Source organism: Caloenas nicobarica, chromosome 2 (assembly GCF_036013445.1).
Source record: "Caloenas nicobarica isolate bCalNic1 chromosome 2, bCalNic1.hap1, whole genome shotgun sequence".
Lineage (NCBI taxonomy): Eukaryota > Metazoa > Chordata > Aves > Columbiformes > Columbidae > Caloenas > Caloenas nicobarica.
In genome coordinates this window covers 116,187,149-116,207,914 of record NC_088246.1, presented here as the reverse complement: position 1 = coordinate 116,207,914, position 20,766 = coordinate 116,187,149, and the positions used below count along the sequence as shown (strand labels likewise).

At 39.3% G+C, this 20,766-nt stretch overlaps 1 protein-coding gene across 1 annotated transcript in view; it reads right to left on the bottom strand.

Annotated features, from left to right (window-relative positions):
* The window catches only part of LAMA3 (laminin subunit alpha 3), a 117,067-nt gene that overhangs the window by 57,262 nt on the left and 39,039 nt on the right, over nucleotides 1-20,766 (bottom strand). The window contains exons 13-26 of the mRNA XM_065627294.1: nucleotides 19,466-19,600; nucleotides 18,093-18,230; nucleotides 17,540-17,586; nucleotides 16,530-16,629; nucleotides 15,268-15,320; nucleotides 14,773-14,878; nucleotides 12,957-13,056; nucleotides 12,353-12,509; nucleotides 9,026-9,158; nucleotides 7,620-7,762; nucleotides 6,191-6,291; nucleotides 5,913-6,066; nucleotides 4,348-4,508; nucleotides 2,011-2,119 (exon numbers count right to left, since the gene is read on the bottom strand). Coding sequence (XP_065483366.1) covers nucleotides 2,011-2,119; nucleotides 4,348-4,508; nucleotides 5,913-6,066; nucleotides 6,191-6,291; nucleotides 7,620-7,762; nucleotides 9,026-9,158; nucleotides 12,353-12,509; nucleotides 12,957-13,056; nucleotides 14,773-14,878; nucleotides 15,268-15,320; nucleotides 16,530-16,629; nucleotides 17,540-17,586; nucleotides 18,093-18,230; nucleotides 19,466-19,600 — 1,637 coding nt within the window. The remainder of the gene's footprint in view (nucleotides 1-2,010; nucleotides 2,120-4,347; nucleotides 4,509-5,912; nucleotides 6,067-6,190; nucleotides 6,292-7,619; nucleotides 7,763-9,025; nucleotides 9,159-12,352; nucleotides 12,510-12,956; nucleotides 13,057-14,772; nucleotides 14,879-15,267; nucleotides 15,321-16,529; nucleotides 16,630-17,539; nucleotides 17,587-18,092; nucleotides 18,231-19,465; nucleotides 19,601-20,766) is intronic.

The following is a 20,766-nucleotide window of genomic DNA, read 5'->3' as shown; positions in this document are numbered from 1 at the left end:
TACCTCAGTGCTGAATATGATTTTTCTGTCCTTCTCAGGAGAAGGCTGGCTGTTGGGAAGTTAAATAAATTAAAATGTAAGTATACCTGTGGCAATGGGAATGACAGAAGACCAGCGTTGTGTGGTCAGAAGCTAGACAAGGAGCGAACAAAGGGAAAAAGACCTCATCCGTGATGCTAGACCCTGGGGGAATTCCTAGACCTTCTGAAAAGCAGGCACAAACATTTGCACAAAGTCTGTAGAAGTGAGTTTCAGTGACACCAGGATTTCTCCCAATAGATTCAGAACTCATTTTAAAAGCCAGTGAGACTTTTTTTACTTTTTTTTTAACTAGAGCTAGACATGAGCACATGAAGCTGTGGTAGTCCTGCTGTAGACATGGTGGTAAGGACGTAAGGGAAAGCTTATGGGTAGATACAACAGTTTGCACTAACAGAACACACCACTTGCACTTACAAAACACAGAAGTGCAGATTAGAATACTTGTGCATGAACTACTTGAAAAGGAGACAAAAATACCTGATAGGCAGTAAGATGACTAGCACTATGTATTAATATAACTAAAAATTACACAGGGAGAATTCATTAATGCACAAAGTGATTCAGTTTAGAAGCAGGTCCTAAGGGAGCTCAGCTTGTGTTTTAGCAGTAGCAAGCAGGAACTAGAAACCCTTCACAAGCTAGAAGGCAGAGTGCTAAAAGTCCCTTTCCTGGGCAGCAAATGTTGTGCCTGTCCAGCATGTAATGACCAACAGGGCTCCAGCCCATGGCGGCAGAACAAGGGTAGACTCTGAGGCTCTGAACTACACTTTATGAGCAGCTAAAAAGTTAGTGCGAAACACGATCTGGGTTTAGGCAGCTCATATGCATCAGCATGAGGTGAACACCATCAATTTGCGAGAGCCCTTCTTGAAAGCTGACCTCGGGAACACCATCTCCTCTTTATTTAGACTTGATTTCTGAACCCCAGCATTGGCAGTGGTTCCCCTTTGCCTCTCTGATCTAAATGACAGGGGGTCACACAAGGGTCTTTAAGTCCAAAGCTGCTGCCATTGACTCCATGGTTAGTGCCCATAGACCAGGAGCTCTTCTTTTTTTCCCCTTTCTTCCTATCATTTGCTAAGTGCAGTCTTTACATTTAACAGAGGGAAATATTTCCTGTATCTAAGAAGAATATCAAAATTTATCTTGCAACAAGTTATCCAGCAAATGAAAACTAGAATTTAGAAATAAAGAGATTCTTAGCACATGAAACTCTACATGTGGAGATAGAGACCAATAATATCGGGGTCTTTTCAATATAGGTCTTGTTAGCACAGCAATTGCTGCAGGGAGCTAATAGACAATTTAAATGGCATTGGTTTGCACTTAACACTCCCTCAAGAAATGATGAAAACATGTATCAGTTGTTAAACCTAACAGTTCCACAAAACTACTATGTGTTTATAGCTGGGTTTCAACTCTAGATTTTAACCAATTGTGTAACTCACCTTTTCTTTTTAAAACGGAAAACAGAAACAAAAGAAAATTCAGTGTCCAAAACAGTGTATTCCTGGTGTGGCCAAAAGAGGGCAGTGAAGACTTTTTATTCGAGCCATTTAAAAGATAGGACTAATGAACGCGTTTATTACCTGAGATTTTGTAAGAGATTGAGGAAACTCCAATGTGGGTTTTGAGGATTTTCAAAAAGTGAAAGGTAGATGAAAAAAATATGATGAAGTATAAAAGCTACTAGAATATTTTTCATTTCAAGTTCACGTGTATGAGGGAGAGAGGAACTGAAATAAAGCACGAGAGAGTTGGGAAAACTCTCGTCAGAAAGGCAAATTTCTGTTTATCTTTGATCAAATTTGCCTCAGTATTCTCTGAGTATATATAAAGAAACATCTTCAAGCATCTAATACACATCCTTTCACACACTACAATTAAGCATCTGAACATGGGGAGAAAAGTATCTCTCTTTACACAGGGAGCAAGTGTTAGAAAAAGGAAAAGAAAACAAAAACTTACCAGAAGAAAATTAATTGATGATGCCTTAAGATGTATCTTTGTATCTGCTAGCAGGTCATAAGCTGCAATTCGGTTCCTATTGTCAACTACAACGCTGCGACAAAGGAAACTGAGAAAGAAAGCAGGGTTAAAAATGAGCTCGCTGGCATTGCTGTGTTGTTTATCCTATTGCCTAGCTCAGCTGCCCAGCTTTTGGCCAGCCTCAGCCCTGGTGCCTGGACGTTCCCCTGGATTGTAGGTAACCTTTGGCCACTGGTGAACATACTGTATCCTCACTAGGAAGACAAAGGATGGACCACATACAAAACACTGCTTGTCCTTTGTGGGTTAACCTACTCAGAGACCAAACCTCCAGACTTCATCTCAAATCACCATTTAAGCTACTGCTTTAAGTAGGATGTGGACAGATGCACATACATGCTGTCTGCAGAGGTTTCCAAGCTGTGTAAGGTGGCGTGCAACTAATATTCTGCGCTTTGGTCCGTGTTCCTCAAGGTGCCAGCATGTACCAGCTGCTGCTTTCCAGTTCTGCTACACACCGTTGATGGAGTGGGTCAGCAGCTCTCTCCCACACAATGGCAGCTGGGCATGTCTCGATTTTAGGAAGCTATCTATACACTGAGGTGCTCCTCAATACAAGTGAAAAAATGTAGGTCTGCCTCTTAGCTACTGCCTCTGAAGGGCTGCGCATCTTTTGTAAAGAGAAATACATAATAAGAGGAAGAGTCTTGCTAAAGGCTTCAAACTGCATTGTTCAAGGAGCATGATCCCTGCAGCTTGGCAAAAGTAAAATCAGTTCCCTTTTGCTAAAGAGAAGTCATACGAGGCTTTAATTTCTTTCCGTTCTTCTGCACTTCTTCTCATGTAGGCCAGCCAGCATGGCCTGGGTGAGAAGGTATAACCACCATACAACTGCTTATTTCACCACTAGGAACCAGGGAATACGAAAGTTTCACTCTCGTTTAGAGCACAGCTCAGAAATAATGTCAGCTCAGGGCTAAGGACATTTAAGACTGGAGAAATGTAGGTCTCTTACTTGTGATTCTCTGGAAGCTTGCAATGTTTTATTGGGAGTTACAAAACTCATAGAGGTGTAAGATGGCCTGGCACAATATATTGCTAATACTACAAGTTACTCTTATCTGCATGCACTTCACTATGTCCTTTCTTGATTTATTTTGTAACAGAAGAGACTTGTAGCTTCCTGCTTAGGAAAGATGACCCAGCAATTTACTTGCAATGTGACCACTGCCTTCATGCAGAATGGTCACAGAATTTACTGCACTGCTACATTAAAATAGCAAGGGCTTTCTTTGTCTTTTCACAACCAAGTTCTTAGTGTATCGTAACAATCTTAGTGTATCAGAACAAAAAAGTATGTTCAAAATCAGTCCATAAACTGTGTTTGGAAAAAAAAAGCAATAAAATGGAAGCTTTATAGCAAGTGGTCTGGGGCTCAAAGTGTTATGTAACAGGATAAAATAAGAGCTTTCCCCAGCAACAACCTGATGAGGTCACTGCTGCGTATAGCTCTGCTCTGTATCACAAACATGCTGATGAAAATGATTTTTCTTACTGGGCAATTTCATCCCAAACATCCCTAAGCCTCCAATCTGCCAAACACTTGGCTCACAGGAAAAAGGGATGCATGTCGGTAGTCCCTTGGCACTGGGCAGGCTCTCCCAGGGGCTTAAACATCTGCAGGATCACAATCCTAATTTGAGTCATAAATTGAAATGCTCAAGTGTTAAAGGCAATCTTGCTTAGGACAGACAAAATGTCCTGTGCAGAAACATCTGCAGTAAGCTCAGTAGTCAACGAGGATAAAGAAGCATTCGGCTGAAGACCTTGCCTACAGCCTAACAGCCAGAGAATGGCTACACTCAGAATTTCAGAGGCATTTAAACTTCTGCTTCGGCAGATCCTGTTAGAAACAGTGGGAATATGCTTGTAAAACTGTCAACTACATTTTTTTATAGGTAAAGCCCTTGAACATGCTTTTAACTAAATAAAAACAGTGCAGGCATCTGCAGCCAACAGTGATGCTCTTTCACTGGACTCTCAGATTAATAGTTTATAAGGACTTATGAATGTACATAAGGAAAGTAATCCTTTGTATAGGAAAACAGCTCACTGAAGTAGTCACAATATTTAATGAGCTGATTGCACAGAGAGAATTAAAAAATCTGTACAATACCCACAGAATCATGTACTGGACTTTAAATAGTCCTAAAATTTGAACAATCTACATGGTAAAATGGATTCCAATATCTAAAAAGTATAATTATATTCTGAATGCTTATCTAATCATTCAGTGATTACATCAGAAATTCTTACCTGTATTTACAGCTGTATATTCTTACTTTGCCCTCAATGACAGGTCCAGGGCTATGTATTATTACCGCGGCGGTGTATAACTGATCCTCTTCATTGGCATATTCAAAAACCAGAACATAGCGACCAACTTGAGGAACATTTATTGTCATCTGTAAATCGACCTAGGTCAAGATCATTGAAAAAAGAAAAAATTCTTTCGATTTTTCACTCCCTTTGTTGTAGGAAGCTCCCTTTTCCTGCCCTGCAAGATGACTGCTCAGCATCAGTCCAGGGCCAATCCTGCACTGCCTCAGCAAAAGACATTCAGCAGAATGGAAGCAATGCTTATACATATCACTTCGGCCACTAATAAGAGTCAACCAAGTTCACGAAAGAGCTGACATTGAAACAGTTCTAGGAAGGCTGTAAAATAAGCCTGCGAAATGATTATATTATTTCTCTTCTCTCCGGTAAAAGTACCAATGAGGAAACTTAAATGATACTGAAAAATTGTCACCCTCATCTCTAAGCTATCTTTAATAACAAATGAAAATTGACTTTATTTTTCCACTGAGAAAAACATTTCCAGGAACACAATTCCTACTACAGCAGTGCTGTATATCGATTCCCTACAAAGAGCAAAAGCATCTTCTCCAGCAAAAAGCTAATGCCACTTTCTGAAGCATCAAGTTTTTCTTTCAGTTTACCTGCACAAATTGTTTTAAACAATATTTGATTCAAAATACTTCGAAGTATTAATAATTGCATGGAAAGCACTGTGGTTACAGGGGAGGTTGCTACAGTTGGCTGCATAATTATTTTCAAATTTAAATGTTTTTTTCCTCAATATTGCCTTAGGCTATGAACACTTTAACATGTAAATAATTCTGTCAACAGCCCTCTTGACTTCACTGCAATTATTCATACCAGTGAAGTTGTGCACATGCATCAGTGATGAAGCACCAGGGCCTGTGTCATGTAAGTATTCTTTTTGCACTGAGTATTTTTAAAAGCAATATCAGAGCACAGTAATAGAGGACATAATCATTTTACATGCCATTATCATTTACTTGACAAAATACCTTATTTTTAGAAAACACACTCCTAGTGTAACTTTTCATTTCATAAAACATGTTTCTGTTTAAATGGACCTACAGCAGTGGCATAATTGTTTCTGCTTGTTTTTTAGTAAAGCAAATATTTTACATAAGTATAGCTATTTAAGATAGAAAAAAATTAATTCAGAGTGACACTGTGTACAGCATTTCAGCTGACAAACCATTATGCCATTTCTTTTGTAATTAAACAGTATGCTGAACAAACCAGTATGCCTAAAGCAGAGGAATTTTTATTTAATAAGATACTTTTGTCAGAGTGAAATGTCCACTCTGGACACCAGTTATAAATCTGCCTACACTGATCCATCTACGCAGTCGTGTATTAAATGCAGAACTTGGCACAGAGTCTGCTTTAGGGATGCACTACAGATCTGCAAATCCTGAGCAGTAAATCTGCAACCATTTTAGTCCAGTAGGTTTATAACCAACAGTGGAGATAGGACTGCAATTAGCAGGTAGGAATCTGACCTCTGTTCCGCTGATATGGGACATCACTGGTTGATCAGGAAATGGCTGTCGCACAGGTATTCTTCTGTATTCTCCCTCATGTCTGAAGTATGTTGCCTCTGAACCAAGGACACAGGAAAATTTGCCCAGTGGCAAATGCTGATAGAGCAAGCAGCTTACCAAAAAAAAAAAAAAAATCAAACCAAAACACAACACAGGATTATTATTGTTTCCAAGTGCAGCAAGACAATAATAAAATAATCCAAGACAATGGCTAATTCTGCAGCATATATACTGACTGCTCTGTTGAAGCATGTCCCGAATAGGTGCAAGGGTCTGTAACTTGTATCTGCAAGATGGACGCTTCGTAGTAATCACTAGGTAACAGCACCATATAATCCTAAGAACAAAGAATACAACAAATGCAAGACCATGCAGAGCGTTACAAAAGGAACATTTCTAGACTTTCACAATGTAGCAATGAACAAAACCAGGCACACAAATAATTTTTACAGAGGATATCTGCAAGACGTGGATTTTGTTGCTGTTACATGGGCCAATAACACCAGGATGGGTCTCCCTAGCTCTACTTATACCTTCATAGAGATGGGATGAAGGCAGCTGCCCTGTGAGCAGGGAAACTCCAAAGCCACACTCCCATCATGTGTTTTAAAAGATGGTGCTTATACCAGTCCCCATGGCTTGGTTACACACAGCTGACTGGGTGCAATCCCCATGCACACAACTCAACTCTGTGTGACTCCACCATGGAGACTCAGCTGTCCCAGGTGACCTTATAAAAATATTCCATGTAATCTATTAAGCTGTGCTTCAAAAGCTGGTGTATTTTTGCTCTGCCTTGCCTACTTAAATTAACATATTAGAGCTTATTTATAAAAACTGTTATTGTGAGAATACACTGGGTTAAGACAATTAATAAAATAATTTTCAAAGGTGTTAGTAAAAAAACCCAGGCACAATAAGTACTGTCACTTTCAGCAAGAAATATGTTTGCAAGCTCTTTTGTAACATTTCATGTGGTATTCCATAAATTTAACAGAGCCCTAGGCTTAAAGACTAAAAGACACTGGCTACTTATTAACTCTATACAATATACATATGAATTTCAGTATGCTGTCTGTGCCATCATACATGTTCAAGGTTTTTCATAAATGATCACCTCAAAAAAATTGTATTCTTATAGCAATTTCTCAGAACTGCTGTCAGAAAACTTCTCACATTTTCAGTGAGTGAAACGAGGATAATGATGGGAGGACAAAAACATTTAGAAAATGAGCTGCTGACCATGCAGCCCATCTTATAATACTTTTCTGAAGAATCTTTGTCAAGAAACTAAAGCCTTGGTCATTTGTGGCTAAGACAAGCTTTAGATATGACAGCTGATAGGTAAGAATTACTAATTTCTGTGAGCATTTATGTTCAACAAATTGTGCTGTATGTTAATACTACTTTATGCTTTGAAGGTACAGATTCCAGACAGACTGAAAGTCTGTAAGAACAAGAAAAATTAGAGCAGGTAAAAGTCAGAGTAGCAAAAAAAAAAAATAATAGAGGCAGAACTGTACATTTTCATGATGATATTCTGCTGCTGTACTCTTTGCTTGTGCTGAATTTTAATTGCTTGCAGACTACTTCACAGCAAATAACTCCAGAGCAAGACCATCATGATAGCCTTCAAGTACTTGTTTTCCTCAATTATTTTCTTACCAAGAGGACTCCCTCTGCCATTATACTGACAGTCCACGTGCCTGGAACCAGTGAGAAAGGCTCTGGGGAGCTTTTTCCTGGGATTGTGACAAAAGCTGGCTCCTTGCTGGGTGGGAAGACAATTTCTTTGCTCTGAGCAGCCCCTGCCAGCAAAAAAAAGTCAAGTAAAAAAATAAGGGACTGTGTAAAATGTCTCTACTTGCTTGGTGATCTGGACTAATGTTTTTATCCATTAAACTGTCTAACAGGAGCTGACCAATGCTTTTCTGTCAATATGTAATAACAGTGCATTTGACCATGCACAATAAGCTACAGAGCTATGCAGTGGTTGTTGTTTTCATTCTTATTATTAACAGTTTCGAGCAAGTTGGTTCAGAAAAGCAGAGCTTATCCTCTGTAATGGCCAGTTTCACAATACTCTGAAATACTCACTTCTTCACTTTCCCCTTCCATTGTTTTCCATTCAACCTGTCTCTGCACTGACTCATGACACAAGGCCTGTTCTCATGTGACTTTCAGCCAAATATTTCAGATACTGGAGGTTCTCAGTACCATCTAAAATGTTTAGTTACAGATAGCAACTGAAGGTAACTTCTGGGCAGAGATGATGTACAACAGAAATATAGCTGCAGGATGCTTTATCAAAGAGAAGTCATGAGGATCAATTGTTATGAACATTAAAGGTTTCCTCTTTGAAGCTCCTGGACACAGACAAAAGCTGGTTCCCTGCCTTCCAGGCAATATAAGCCAGACCCAACCACAAACTGCTGCCACTCTGCTGAGTGGTATCTGCCAAGTCTTTGGTTTCGTCTTTTCTGAATTACTGAAAGGATCTATGACTAAACTCCATCAGTTTCCACCGGTATGCAGAGGTTAGGCACGATGAGAGATAGTTCTGGAAATAGGCTTGGTATGCCCCTACCAGTAAAAGGATATGGACTTATCTTTCATCAGGGCCCAAAAGGCATCACATGCTGTTGAGGTCTGTAGTCAGAGCTAACTTGGTGGATTGGATTAATAATTAAATATTATTCATGGAATTAAGGCAGAAGCCACCTTTAAACTGAAGCACTAAAGGCAACTAAACCAAGATAAGTGATGCTATCCCTTCTTTCAAAGCTTCAGAAAATACACAATTCAGAGCTGCCAAGTCCAGAACTGAAAGTACTGTTTGGCAAACATTTGAAAAAAACAGATCTTGATTACTGCTGTAAGCAGGTGGTTCATGCAAACACAGCCACATCAATTACACAGCAAAATAGATTAGGAAAAGCACAAAAGCACTGACACTGTTAAAAGTGATGCATTTTAAGGGACATCATTACAAATTTGACTCAGGTGCACCTGGAAAAGGCATTTCTGATGTAACATTCATCTGATCTGTTGCGCTGTTGAGTTGCACCTACCTGTTTCAGGCCGAGATTGACAAGCAGATATGCGGCCAGATAATGTTTCACCTCCAGGGTTAATATACCTCAGGATAATGCGAGATAAGTACAGGTTTGATTTTTCCACATTCAAAGTTATCCTCACTTCGTTCTGAAAAATCGAAGTTAATAAACAAAAACAGCCATAAAGTGCTGAATAGAGGAACAGTTAGAAGCCATGCAAGCACCATACTAAAGTCCTACAAGAAAAACGCACATGCAGACAAGTATATACTGGAATAGTAATGCTGGTGTACGACATAGGAAGACAGGCAAGCCTAGTGAGAAAATTAATTCACTTACAAGTGTAATTAGTGCCAAAATGTTTTCCCTCAGCAACTGAGATCTTCCCTTTAGAGCTTTTTGAACCCAGGCTGACATAGCGGAGGACTAGGTGGAAGAGTTTAGGGGAAGCCACAGTGACAGGCACAACCACCTCTGGCTGGGAAAAATAAAAAGAAAGGGGAAAAAGGAGGAAAGGAAAGTATATTATTTGTTACTAGCACCCAGAGAAAGAAAAAACCATTTGGCAAAGACAAACTCCATTACAGAAAAGAAAGGCTCAGGCAGTTTACAAAAGAGTATAGAACAAAACCTGCTGTGAAATAAAATAACTCTTGTTGGATAACATCCAGAAAGACACAGAATGGCTGAGCTAACATGTATGTTGATATCGCACCTTAAACCATGTACAGTATCTCACTGTTATTCTCCCCTCCCGTGCCGTAAGTAAGACATACGGTATCAAGAGCTGCCCATATTCCCGGCTTCCTGAAGAACAGGACAGAACCATTGACCCATATCTAAGGTCACACACAACGGTCCACAGCATGCAGACATCTCAGACCATCACTGAAACTTCTGCTCTTCCACCAAATCTCGCAATTTAATCTTAGAGACGTGATGCCATGGCTCTCATCACCCTCAGCTGAGCTGACACCTCTGGAGCCGTGCAGTTCTCACCAGGCCTGAGCAGACAGCAAGCCTGTCAGGGGCTGCATTTGCACAACCCCCACAATTTAGTTTGCAGAGCAACAGAATCTGCAGAGACATGTTCAAAGGTTGGTGGTGGGTTAGGAAAAACTAGGATTGGTGCAACCTCAATGGTTTGGCTTCCTTCTTTCCATCCTAAATCTCCCCTCACAATCCAACTCCCAGTTTACCCATCACAATCCACTCAGTGTCCCTTTCCAAGACACTTGTGGTATGGTGAGATCCCCACCACTGTGGTCCATTGTGCTTCCCCAAAAGCACACAGGATTTATCAGGTCCACACATTTGAGAACAGAGCACAAAGTCTCATTTTCTCTTACTGCTAAAAGCTACCATATATTCAAGATTGACAGCTCCCATATGCTATTCTGAATGTATATACCTCAATTCTGTCATCATCGATCTGGAGACCTCCACTTTCTCAACAGAAATGCAAAGCAGAAAGCAAAAATAGACATACAACAGATGGTAGGGCTGACAGATCTACAGAGACTAGATAGCTAAAATACAGGTGATTGCAGAAGCACGGTGGACAGAAAATACAGAACAGAAAATACAGACAAGCAGGGGAAGGTTTTATGAGTGTTGCTTTAAATGGAGAAGGATGACTATTGAAGGATACTACATGGATAAAACAGGCACTGAGTTAACACTTGAAAAATAGATACAAACAAAAAATAAAAGGCAAAAGAAATAAAGAAACATGCTTCAGGAGATTCAAAATGGTTTCTAAGCTTTAATGGAAAATCTAGAAGACATGTTGAAGAGAAAAAAAATATGTGAGGAAAAAGAGAGGAAGAGATGGTGGTCCCTGGCTTCAAGCAAAGGCAGGGAGTGGGGAGAAGTTATTCTTTGAGCTCTGTCACAAACTTGGGCAACTTTGGCCAGCACTTTAAAATCTGAGCCCATCTATCAGCTCTTCAATCTATAATGAGAAAGCCAGGTCAGCAGCATGACAGGATACGGGTCACCAGCTCCACTGAGGTCACACACAGCTTATTCATTTCACTTCAAAAATTTTGAACTGTATTGAAACAGTTTCTTTTCACAAAAAGTTGCCTTTTGTGTGGTAGATATGGTAATACCATTTGTCTTTGACAAAATAAATGTGAGGAGGATTATTTCAGGGTCCTGAAGGACACAGAAACACTACGTCAAATTTAGGAAAGTTTCTTGAAATTAAGAACGTGAGACTATCTCAGTTATGCAAGGATCTAACCAAGGAGGGCCCGGAGCTGGCAATTACTTACATGAGTGAAAAGCTTTACCCAGGTAAGAAAACAGTGCACAATTTTAGCAAGATTAGAGACTGAGGCCTTTCACTACCTCTTTACAAAATGCCGCTGGATATGAAATGCAAAAAGGATCTGAGTTAGAAAGCTGAAGAAATCACAGCTGCTGGAGAGTTGCCTTCATTGGTAAACATGGAATAATTCTGAATATCCAAGGAATATGAACTCCGGGATTTTAAAAAGAGAGAAAAAAAGAACAAAGACGAAAGAGTGAAAAATGAAGAACTGAAGGGAAATCACTACACTTGTGCAATGGTTATGTGCTTATGTCCCAGTCTATAGTAATCCATTAGTCCTTGGACAACTTACAGAGGCTGGACACAACTATACCAGAGTACTACTTTTAAGGAGAATGAGCAAATCCCATTTATTGTTTAAATCTACCATTGGTTAGTTTATTTGTACACTGTCATGAGACTAAAATAAATGTTGCCAATATGCTCCTGTTCACAGCCTCTTTTACTGAATAATACATTTTCCTGTTTGATGTAATGTGAAGGTATCATTCCTAATAAAAGTTGGTGCTTTCCTCTTCTTTGTCCAATGTAAGTTGCAAGTATAAGACAACTTCAGTGGCAGCACTGTGAGGGTACCTGAAATTCTTATGGAACCAGACTACCATGGAATTGTGTAATTCAAATAACTTAGCCAAGCATCAATCTTCTGCTGATTCCACTGTCCTTGTCGTGACAAGAATTTCTGCAGTTAGCACTCTAGACTTTAAAGCTATGAGTTCCTTTCTTTACATCTATTGCAAAATGCATGTTCCTCACAAAAAACCCTCCAAGAACATTTCTGAAGAACACATATTTGCACAAGCAATGACCAGCTTGCAATAAATACTGACGCTCACTAATCCAAACAGCAATACAGTGCCAAAGGGTTAGGATTAGTGAGATCTTGTCTCTTTTTTTTTTTCCTGATTTTTCCATGACCTTGCACACACACAGCAGTACTATAGAGACATACATACCACATCTTATGTTTTCATCCCAAAGCCTTGAGTGAAATACCAGCTTACTTGTATAGAGGACATCTGGGCATATCCTCTCCAACTGAAGCCAGGAAATTCCCGAGGATCATAGCCAAACCGAATTTCCCTTCCCTTGGCAGTAGTACCATCTTCAATCTCAAACTTCATGTGGTGCAGATCAGGGAAAAAATAGGTTTTTTCAGGCCTTTCAAGGAGAAAAACACCAACAAATAATTACCAGGCACTGTATGATCTACATCTAAGAGCATAAAGCAGTGGGAGGGAGGTGACCTACTGATGACTGAGGAATTCTGGTAGCAGCTAATAAATTCAAGACAGCTGATAAAATGGATGTAGTGAGAATTCCCTTTCCAGAAGCTTTTACAGCTTACATACGTTTTCCTATATGACTCTTGATCGATACATAGATGTTTATGCAATACTAATGCAAAACAGGTACTGGTTATTTACGGAAACACATTAAAAAATCTTATTTAAATAACAGAAGAAAACTGCCCAGCAAAATTAATATCAATAACTAATACAATTTACCAGCTCTTTTATCGACAAACCCAGAATCTCACGTGAAAGGTTAGCAAGGGACCTGCGGGCAGTTTCAAGAGAACCATGCTGAAGCCCGATCTAGACTCACTCCCGACAGGCCGTCCCCACGACGTGCGGCCTGCACCGGCAGCCACCCCAGGGCTCGGCGCACGTCGGGCTGAGGGATCCTCCAACGTCACACCGGCAGCCTGGCAGACAAAGAGCAGAAGTAAAATATCCCATCAGAAAAGAAGTGATGAAAGTTACCAGAAAACACACTTCGCTTCCATTAATTAAACATGATTATCGACCCATTTCCTCCTTCCAGAGCCCTTCAGACTCCCTTCAGACTCTTTCAAACACATGCTAACACATGTGCATAAGCTGCGATTATTTCTGGCTTCCCACGTTTGTGGTTGTTTTCTTTATTTCTCCTTGGAATGTGACAAAAGACACTTCAAAAAAAAATCACAAGTAATAAGCCATGCCACATTACTGGACTACACTTTTGCTGAACAGCCCTTCAATTGTTTTGCTAATAAGTCAGAATATCTACAGCAATATCATGATAAATAACTATTCTTAAAAACAAACCCACAAAACCTAACTTACAAAAAATGTAAGATGTTAATTTTTCAGAACCTGGCACCCCAATATTTATCTTACAAACATTGCACACATCAAGAATATGTATGTTGATACAGTAGCATATGCATAATTTTAACCAATACTGGACAACAATATTGAATATTCTATATTCTATAGGACACAGGACCTGTGACACAAACTAAAGGACACCTCTAGAAATGATGTATAATATATCATACTAATGAACAGGTATGTCTAGGCTAAAAATTTCAAGCTGAATTGAAAAGTTGAAGGTTCCTAAACATGTATTTACATCGTAGTGTAAAAAGCCTGTTTTCTAAGACATGTTAAGCACCTGTAGTCTCACTGAAATCAATGATAATTAGGGTATTTGACACCTTTGTGAAACCAGATCCCTTTCAATAGCTCCTTGGTTTGCACATTAGGCATAAACGCTGTGCTTAATCCAGTAGCCATTATTTTTAACTTTGCACATATTAAATGATTGTTAGAAGTACTTCAATGTTTTGAAAATAAATCTCTTGCAATGACCCTGTACAAGTGTAAAGTACACTGAAGTCAGTGAAAGTGCTTTCAATAATTTTAACAAACCTAAATCTACACTGGGGGGACAAGGAGGGAATGGAGGTGTTGAAGTAGCCCTGCATCACTCAAAACACATGGCAGGGCAAGAATTCTTCAGAAAAACAATCACTTCTCCACATCACAGCTACATCTGGCTCTGCTTCAAAACACATTGAGCATTGGGCTAAAGCAATACATTAATATGCCTGCAAAAAAAAAAAATCAAGCTAGTATTTGTTTCAGCAATTTAAGTTTTTATTGTGGCAGCAGCCCTTAGAAAACTGCCAAATGGAACAGAGAGCTACCACTCTTAAAGGTAACACTTGCAGGAAAGTCAACCATCCCTGGCCCCAGAACTTGAGAGAAGGAGTGAGAGGAGGAAGGACTCTGAGTTAACTTATTTGATAGCATAACAGCTTTAGTAGTGCCTCGTTCAATCTCACTGTGGGTTTTGACAGAGAAGCCTCAGGTGGTGGTAAATGAGGCATGGGTGAAGGTGAGGTGAAGGACCATGAAAGAGGCACAAAATAGCTGGGAACCACAGTGGTAACATCTGCCTTGTTCTTGCTCCCTTTGGAGACCAAAGAAGGATTTACACAGGTTACAGGCAATTACAAGCCATAGTGCAAAATGCTGTGCACATGAGTGATTCAACAAATACATCCACATTTTAATAATACAACCTAGGGAATTCTAAAGACTTTTCTGCTAAGTGAAAATGTGCCACTAGAGGTGTCCTTTATTCATTTTACCTTGGCAGCCAAAATAATTCTTGTTTTCGAGAGCATAATAACCAGCTTGACAAGTGTCACAGGAATCTCCACAAACATTAGATTTGCAGTAACAATGCCCATTTTCCTACGAAGAAAACAATTTCATCAAAAATGTTTCAGCATCTTTTTCAGTACTTTTATCTTTCAGTACTTTGAATTCCTCTGATTCTATAGAGGAAAAAACACTCTATTTTTCAACCGAAAAGTACTATCTGGACATAACTTCTGTCATTTATAATCTTCAATGAATAGACTAAAAATACGTAAACTCAAGATGAAAAATTTTTAGAACTTTTATACATCCCTAGGATATATAAAACTTCTGTATAAAACTGCTTCTTTGCTGTATAAAACTACCCACTTTATGTGCAAAAGCAATAATGAGTACTAAGATTTCTACCTTACTGAATGTTACAACAATTTTTCTTTACAAAAATCAATTTAATTAATGTCTTTCTTTTAATTTCACTTTACCTGCTGACATTCTCCAACTCCACTTAGTGTTCCACTCACATCACACTGGCACGCTGCACAGATTAAAAAAAAACAATCTGCATTTTGTCTTTCCAAGGTACTTTGCAGGAAACAAACAAAAACACAGCACCCTGAATCTGCAATTCTGAGTCATCGTGCCACAAGGTGGATTTTACTCTGGAAGGTTCAGAACAGCAGATGGGTACTGACACAGGGTGAGAAGAAAAAGCAAAGTAAGAAGAATGAGGATTTCTGTGTATGTGCAATTCACTGGTGTGTTTTAAAATGTTCTAATTTGTGTTTAACAAAAACAGTTGTGAGTATGGATTTTCTTAGAAACATTCAGACAATTGATGCAAACCAGTGTCTTCCAGCCTGACTGGCACCTTCTGTTCTGCAGTGCTACCTTGGGACCAGTCCAACTCTCCATATGAAATATAAATGAAGCAAATATTGTGGGAATGAGCTATGCTGACCTAGAGGTTTGGTGAAATCCAGTATTGACACTGTGACTGAAGGCAGAGAAGATGAATTACATTAAAGGTGCAGTAATTAATCTTTGAAAAGATATTTAGACTGTACAGTATTTAGAGATTTATAGTCAAAGACATCATAATATCAGTATAAGCTCTAAGGCTACTCATCCTATCCAAGTGGCTGTTGTGGTGAACCTATTAGAAATTAAATAGTTGGGGAGAAAAAATCTTTAAAGATTTTTTTATCTTTATTCCTTTTAATCTTTAAAATTATCATCTGCCTGAAAAACACACAGTTACTGTTAGCAAACATTGAAAATTTAAAACAGATCAGTATGATATAGACATAAACCATAATAGATTTGTCACACCCTGAGGCCATGAAAAGGCTTTTTACTCCTCTGCAAACTAGGAGATTATAATAAATGAAAAAGCACCTTTTTCTCTAAATAATGAGACAAATTCTGGTTTAAGTGTTAAGGGCAGAAATTCCATCTCCCTCCAGTAAAACTGCCATAGGGCCATATGAAGTATACACATAATTGTAACTCAGAGCACACCTTGGTCCAGGACTAGCAAACACTTATGAAATTACAGTCCGATTTCTAAAAGTAACTCTTGGTATCATGGGTAATTTGGTGTTACAGTTAAGTAGCATGAAAAACATGCTGTTAACAAGTGTTGTGAAAGTCACTGAGCACCAAAGATGGTGACAGTGAAAAAAGATGAGTTTCAAAATAATTTAGCACATTCCACAAGCCAAAGAAATATGTCATGAAGCTGTACCTGTACATCCCTCAGGGTTTTCTTTAGCCAGGTTCCAGTACAACGGTTTGCATTTACTACAGGTAGGACCTTCAACGTGCTGAAGACATTGACAATAGCCCTAATGACAGAAAGGAGTTAATATGGGTTCATCAGTCTCATCAAAAACATACTGCTCTTTAGTACTAAGAACAACCTAATATTAACAGCTCAGGTAGTTTACTGAATTTTACAGATGCATGGAAACTGAGGCTGATTCAGATTTCTCAGATTTTTGTGTCTCATACTATCAGCGCAGGATTGTTCCACCCTACATATTTTTTCCATATCTAATTTATTCTAAATGTCCCAACCACTGTACTTTCTGATTCTTTTATAGCCTTATTAGAACTGCTCTAAAGTATTAACTGTTTTGCAAAAAATTTAAAACCCGAATTTCCTTAAAAATTATCTTTAATTTTTGTATTTACTTTTTCCTTTTTTGGTGGAAGACACACATAACTGTGTACATGAGCCTACATAGATACCTCTTCCATTGGTCAGACTTATTCTCTAGGTCTTCTTTGCTACACATTTAGCAAAGACTCTAATTTGTCATAACATCCTGCTACTGATAACCATCACTGTATTAATAATAGTGGTATAGCAACAGTTACAAAGAGGTAATATTTTTTTCTGTAATAATTTGATGCTGAAATGGTCTGTTGCAACTCAGAACCTTTGAGACGTGCACAGGCTTATATGCATATTTGCATGTACAGATTAGTGTTCTAGCATACCAAGAAGACTAAGCAGTTTGAATATTCTATATGTAATCAATAAAACCCCCCGCCCTCAACAGCTAATTGCACTGATATGATCAAAGAACAAAACACAAAAGTCTGTTTTCACCCTTACTCTGCAAATAAGCTCATGCAATTCTCTCACAGTCTAAGAGAAGGCTTCAGGACTTGAGCAATGAAGTGAATGTGTCCAGCAAAGGCACATGAAGTATTAGCACATACTGTTAGCTGCAATAGTAGAATACTTACGGAATGAGAACCAATGCTACCTGAAGGGTCACATTCACTGTTGGCACCTTTATGAAATTAAAAAACAAACACATTGAAAGATACTTTGAAAAGAGAGCTGTGGAATGTAGTAGTGCAGAAGTACAATGCAGCAGGTGTGAGTTTGAAAGGGCTTTTTAATATGGCTACCTTGGAGGGACACAAATACTTTAAATGTCAAGACCAGCAGAAGCCTTTAATAATTATTTTTCCAATATGTATTTAGCCTGGTTTAGACTGTTTGGTTTGATATGCAAAGTAGTCACTTGGAAAAATACAGCACTAACCTACAGAACTGAGAGAGGTTTTCTCAAAGTTCCTGGTCCATCATCATTTAGAAAAGGTTTTAATCTTACAGTTCACTTCATACAGAATGACAAATAAGCTCATATAGTATGTGCTCTTGGTGTGTCCCTTCCCATGCCTCAGGGGGTTCCTATAAAACTTTGCAAGCAGCAGACTGCCCTGGAGAGTCCTGCAATAAAAACAGGGGTGACCACATCCAGAATGAAGGATTTTCCCCCAGAAGCATTACCTTGGCAATAGGGGAAGCTGTCAGCTGCAGAAAGGCACCTGTCACACTGTCGCCCCGTGACACCTGTTTGACACCAGCACTGCCCCGACACAGATTCACACATGTTGTGCTGGGAACCGTCGGGAGAGCACTGGCAAGCTACACAATGAGAAACACAGGCAGTGGTGGGAGGGTTGGTTCACCCTGTAGGTATCAAGCAACAACTTTCTAAAACATTAATACTGTAGAGGTTTTGAATACTATTTGTCTAGAGCATTCTTCTTTTTTCTTTCCCATAAATAGCTCACAAGGTCCCCCTATAACTCACAGGGTTCTCATCTCTGCTTGGAACCTGTAAGTCTGAGGTGACCTGTACCATCTTCACATTGTTTTCCTCTATTCTTGACAGAAATAGGTAGGATTATCTGGAACCGTAATAAATCTCCCTTCCTCAACTTCTTTGTCCCATCCTAAGAGCAGGTTTGGTTTTGGCTTTCTGCTTACTTGATCTTCCTGTGGTTACAGAAAGCACAGGGCAAATTCTGTGATTTGACCTACACTTAAAAATATGATGGTGAATTATAGAATATAAAATTGTATGCCCATCACACCTTTAGATCTGAGGGCAGGGGAGGCCAGAAGCAAGCTTTGAAATACACCATGCAACCAGTCTTGTTTCAGATTCCTACGTAAGGTCTCAGTTGTGCAATGAGTTACACACACACGGTAAATAAGAAAATGCCAGAAAAAAGAACAATGCTGCTACGGCCCAGGGGACTTTTCTGTGTTCACATAGAGTCTAAGGGTGAAATGGTTAATGACAATTATTTTAGTAAAGTAGTAGCCAGTCTCCTAAAGAGAGAGAACGAACCTGTCAGATTATTTTTTGTTGTGGTGATTAGTAATAGCAGAATTCTCAGGATACGTTCCTTCTTTAGCACTAATAACCATTTGATTTCTAGAAAAGAGCAGTCCTGTTCATGATGATCAAGTCACTTGCTGATTTTAATGACAGAGCCTGGGCCTGATCAACTGATCCACATGGGCAGGAAAAATTGTTGATATGATGGCAGATACGCAAAGTCAAGCCCTTCTAGACTAGGATTTGTGGTGCAGCCTTGGCACATGTCAAGAGCACACATTAATGCACTTAATTAGAAGTTTACAGGACGGTGTATCAAATATCAGAAGCCCAAACAGCTGGAACACAGCTCACATTCTCTAAGCTGATGGAGCCAAAACTCAGGAAATGCCCACTGCGAAGCCTAAGCTTTAGATTTCATGTTTTAAAAGAGATACAACTGCAGCAAGGCCAAACACTGGAAACTATTGTCTTCTGTATTGCAACAATTAGAAGGGAAACCCCAGTAAAAGGAGGAAAGGCTTTTACTCACGCAAGCAGCTGGGATAGCTGTAATAACCGGGAGCGCACTGGTCACAGCTAAGTCCAGCGTAGCTGCTGTGGCACAGACACTGACCTCTAGGACCACATGTTTTCTCCACTGAGCCAATAGCATCACAGTTACATTCTGCATAGAGAAAAAAAATAATAACCACCCTGACAGATATATGTCTAAACCAGCAGTTATTTAAACCAGAATTTGCCAAAAAAAAGTTACATTTGAATGTAAAGAATTCTTGAAGAAACCAGATTAACCATAATTTTACCACCAAAAATAAATATAATTAAATAGATGCTTATACTGTAATCACCTCCTCAATCACTGATAATCAGGTTCTTACTGCAATTCTATAATTTACAGTTTAAAGATTTAGTTTGATGCCTTGCAAAACATGTGTAAGGGCCAGACATACATCTTTCAATGGAAAGAACGTCACATGAGAGAAGTACTTAACATCTGTAAAAAATAACCTCTTGAGAAACAGCATCCACAAAGCTAGGCTAGGCCTAATGGCTAACAAGAAGCTATTAGTAATGATGCACAAGCACACGTCCATGATGCACAAGGGAAAAACTGCTGACATCCTAATTCTACAAGCTGGCAAGCAGTGCATTGCCAGAATTTGCATGCAACACCCGAGACACCTCGTCAGACCACAACAAAAGCTATTGTCAAACTTCTCTTGGAGTTACCACAGCTTTAGGCTAACAGCTCTATCATAGGCAAGACGTGCTATCTTATTGAAATGATGCTGGATGTTACACAGGGTCACACTTTTCTAGGTACATGAATGGGAGCCCATCTGGGAATCCCAGCTGCGCCAGATACAAGCTGAAGTATTGCAGATAATCACTTGCATTTTATGACTGACAGAAATGGCTGACTGACAGAAATATAAAACGAACACTGTCTTTCTGTTCCCTGTTCACGTTCCTGGTTCCCCCTTTTGGTTCCTCTTTCTGCTGCAGCCAAGGACATCTGACGTGGCTGTTGTTACTTCAAAGAAGCCTGGAAAGAACACAGGGCTTGCTAGGAAGTTCATATTAGAGAAATACAAATACTGAAGCTTCCAAAAACATCATCCACACTAGAGTCGACCCCCAGCCAAACATTATATTGCATTTTCTCCTCATTTTAATAACATTAATTTGTTTAAAGGCTTTATTTTGATATCACTCTTATTGGATAAAGCTTCTATTGAGTTCAACAGGACAGGATGAGAGAGATCAGCTCTAGCTGCAGCAGCCAAGAAGTTAATAGATCTACCTCCCTTCCGAAGATGACAATTCCAA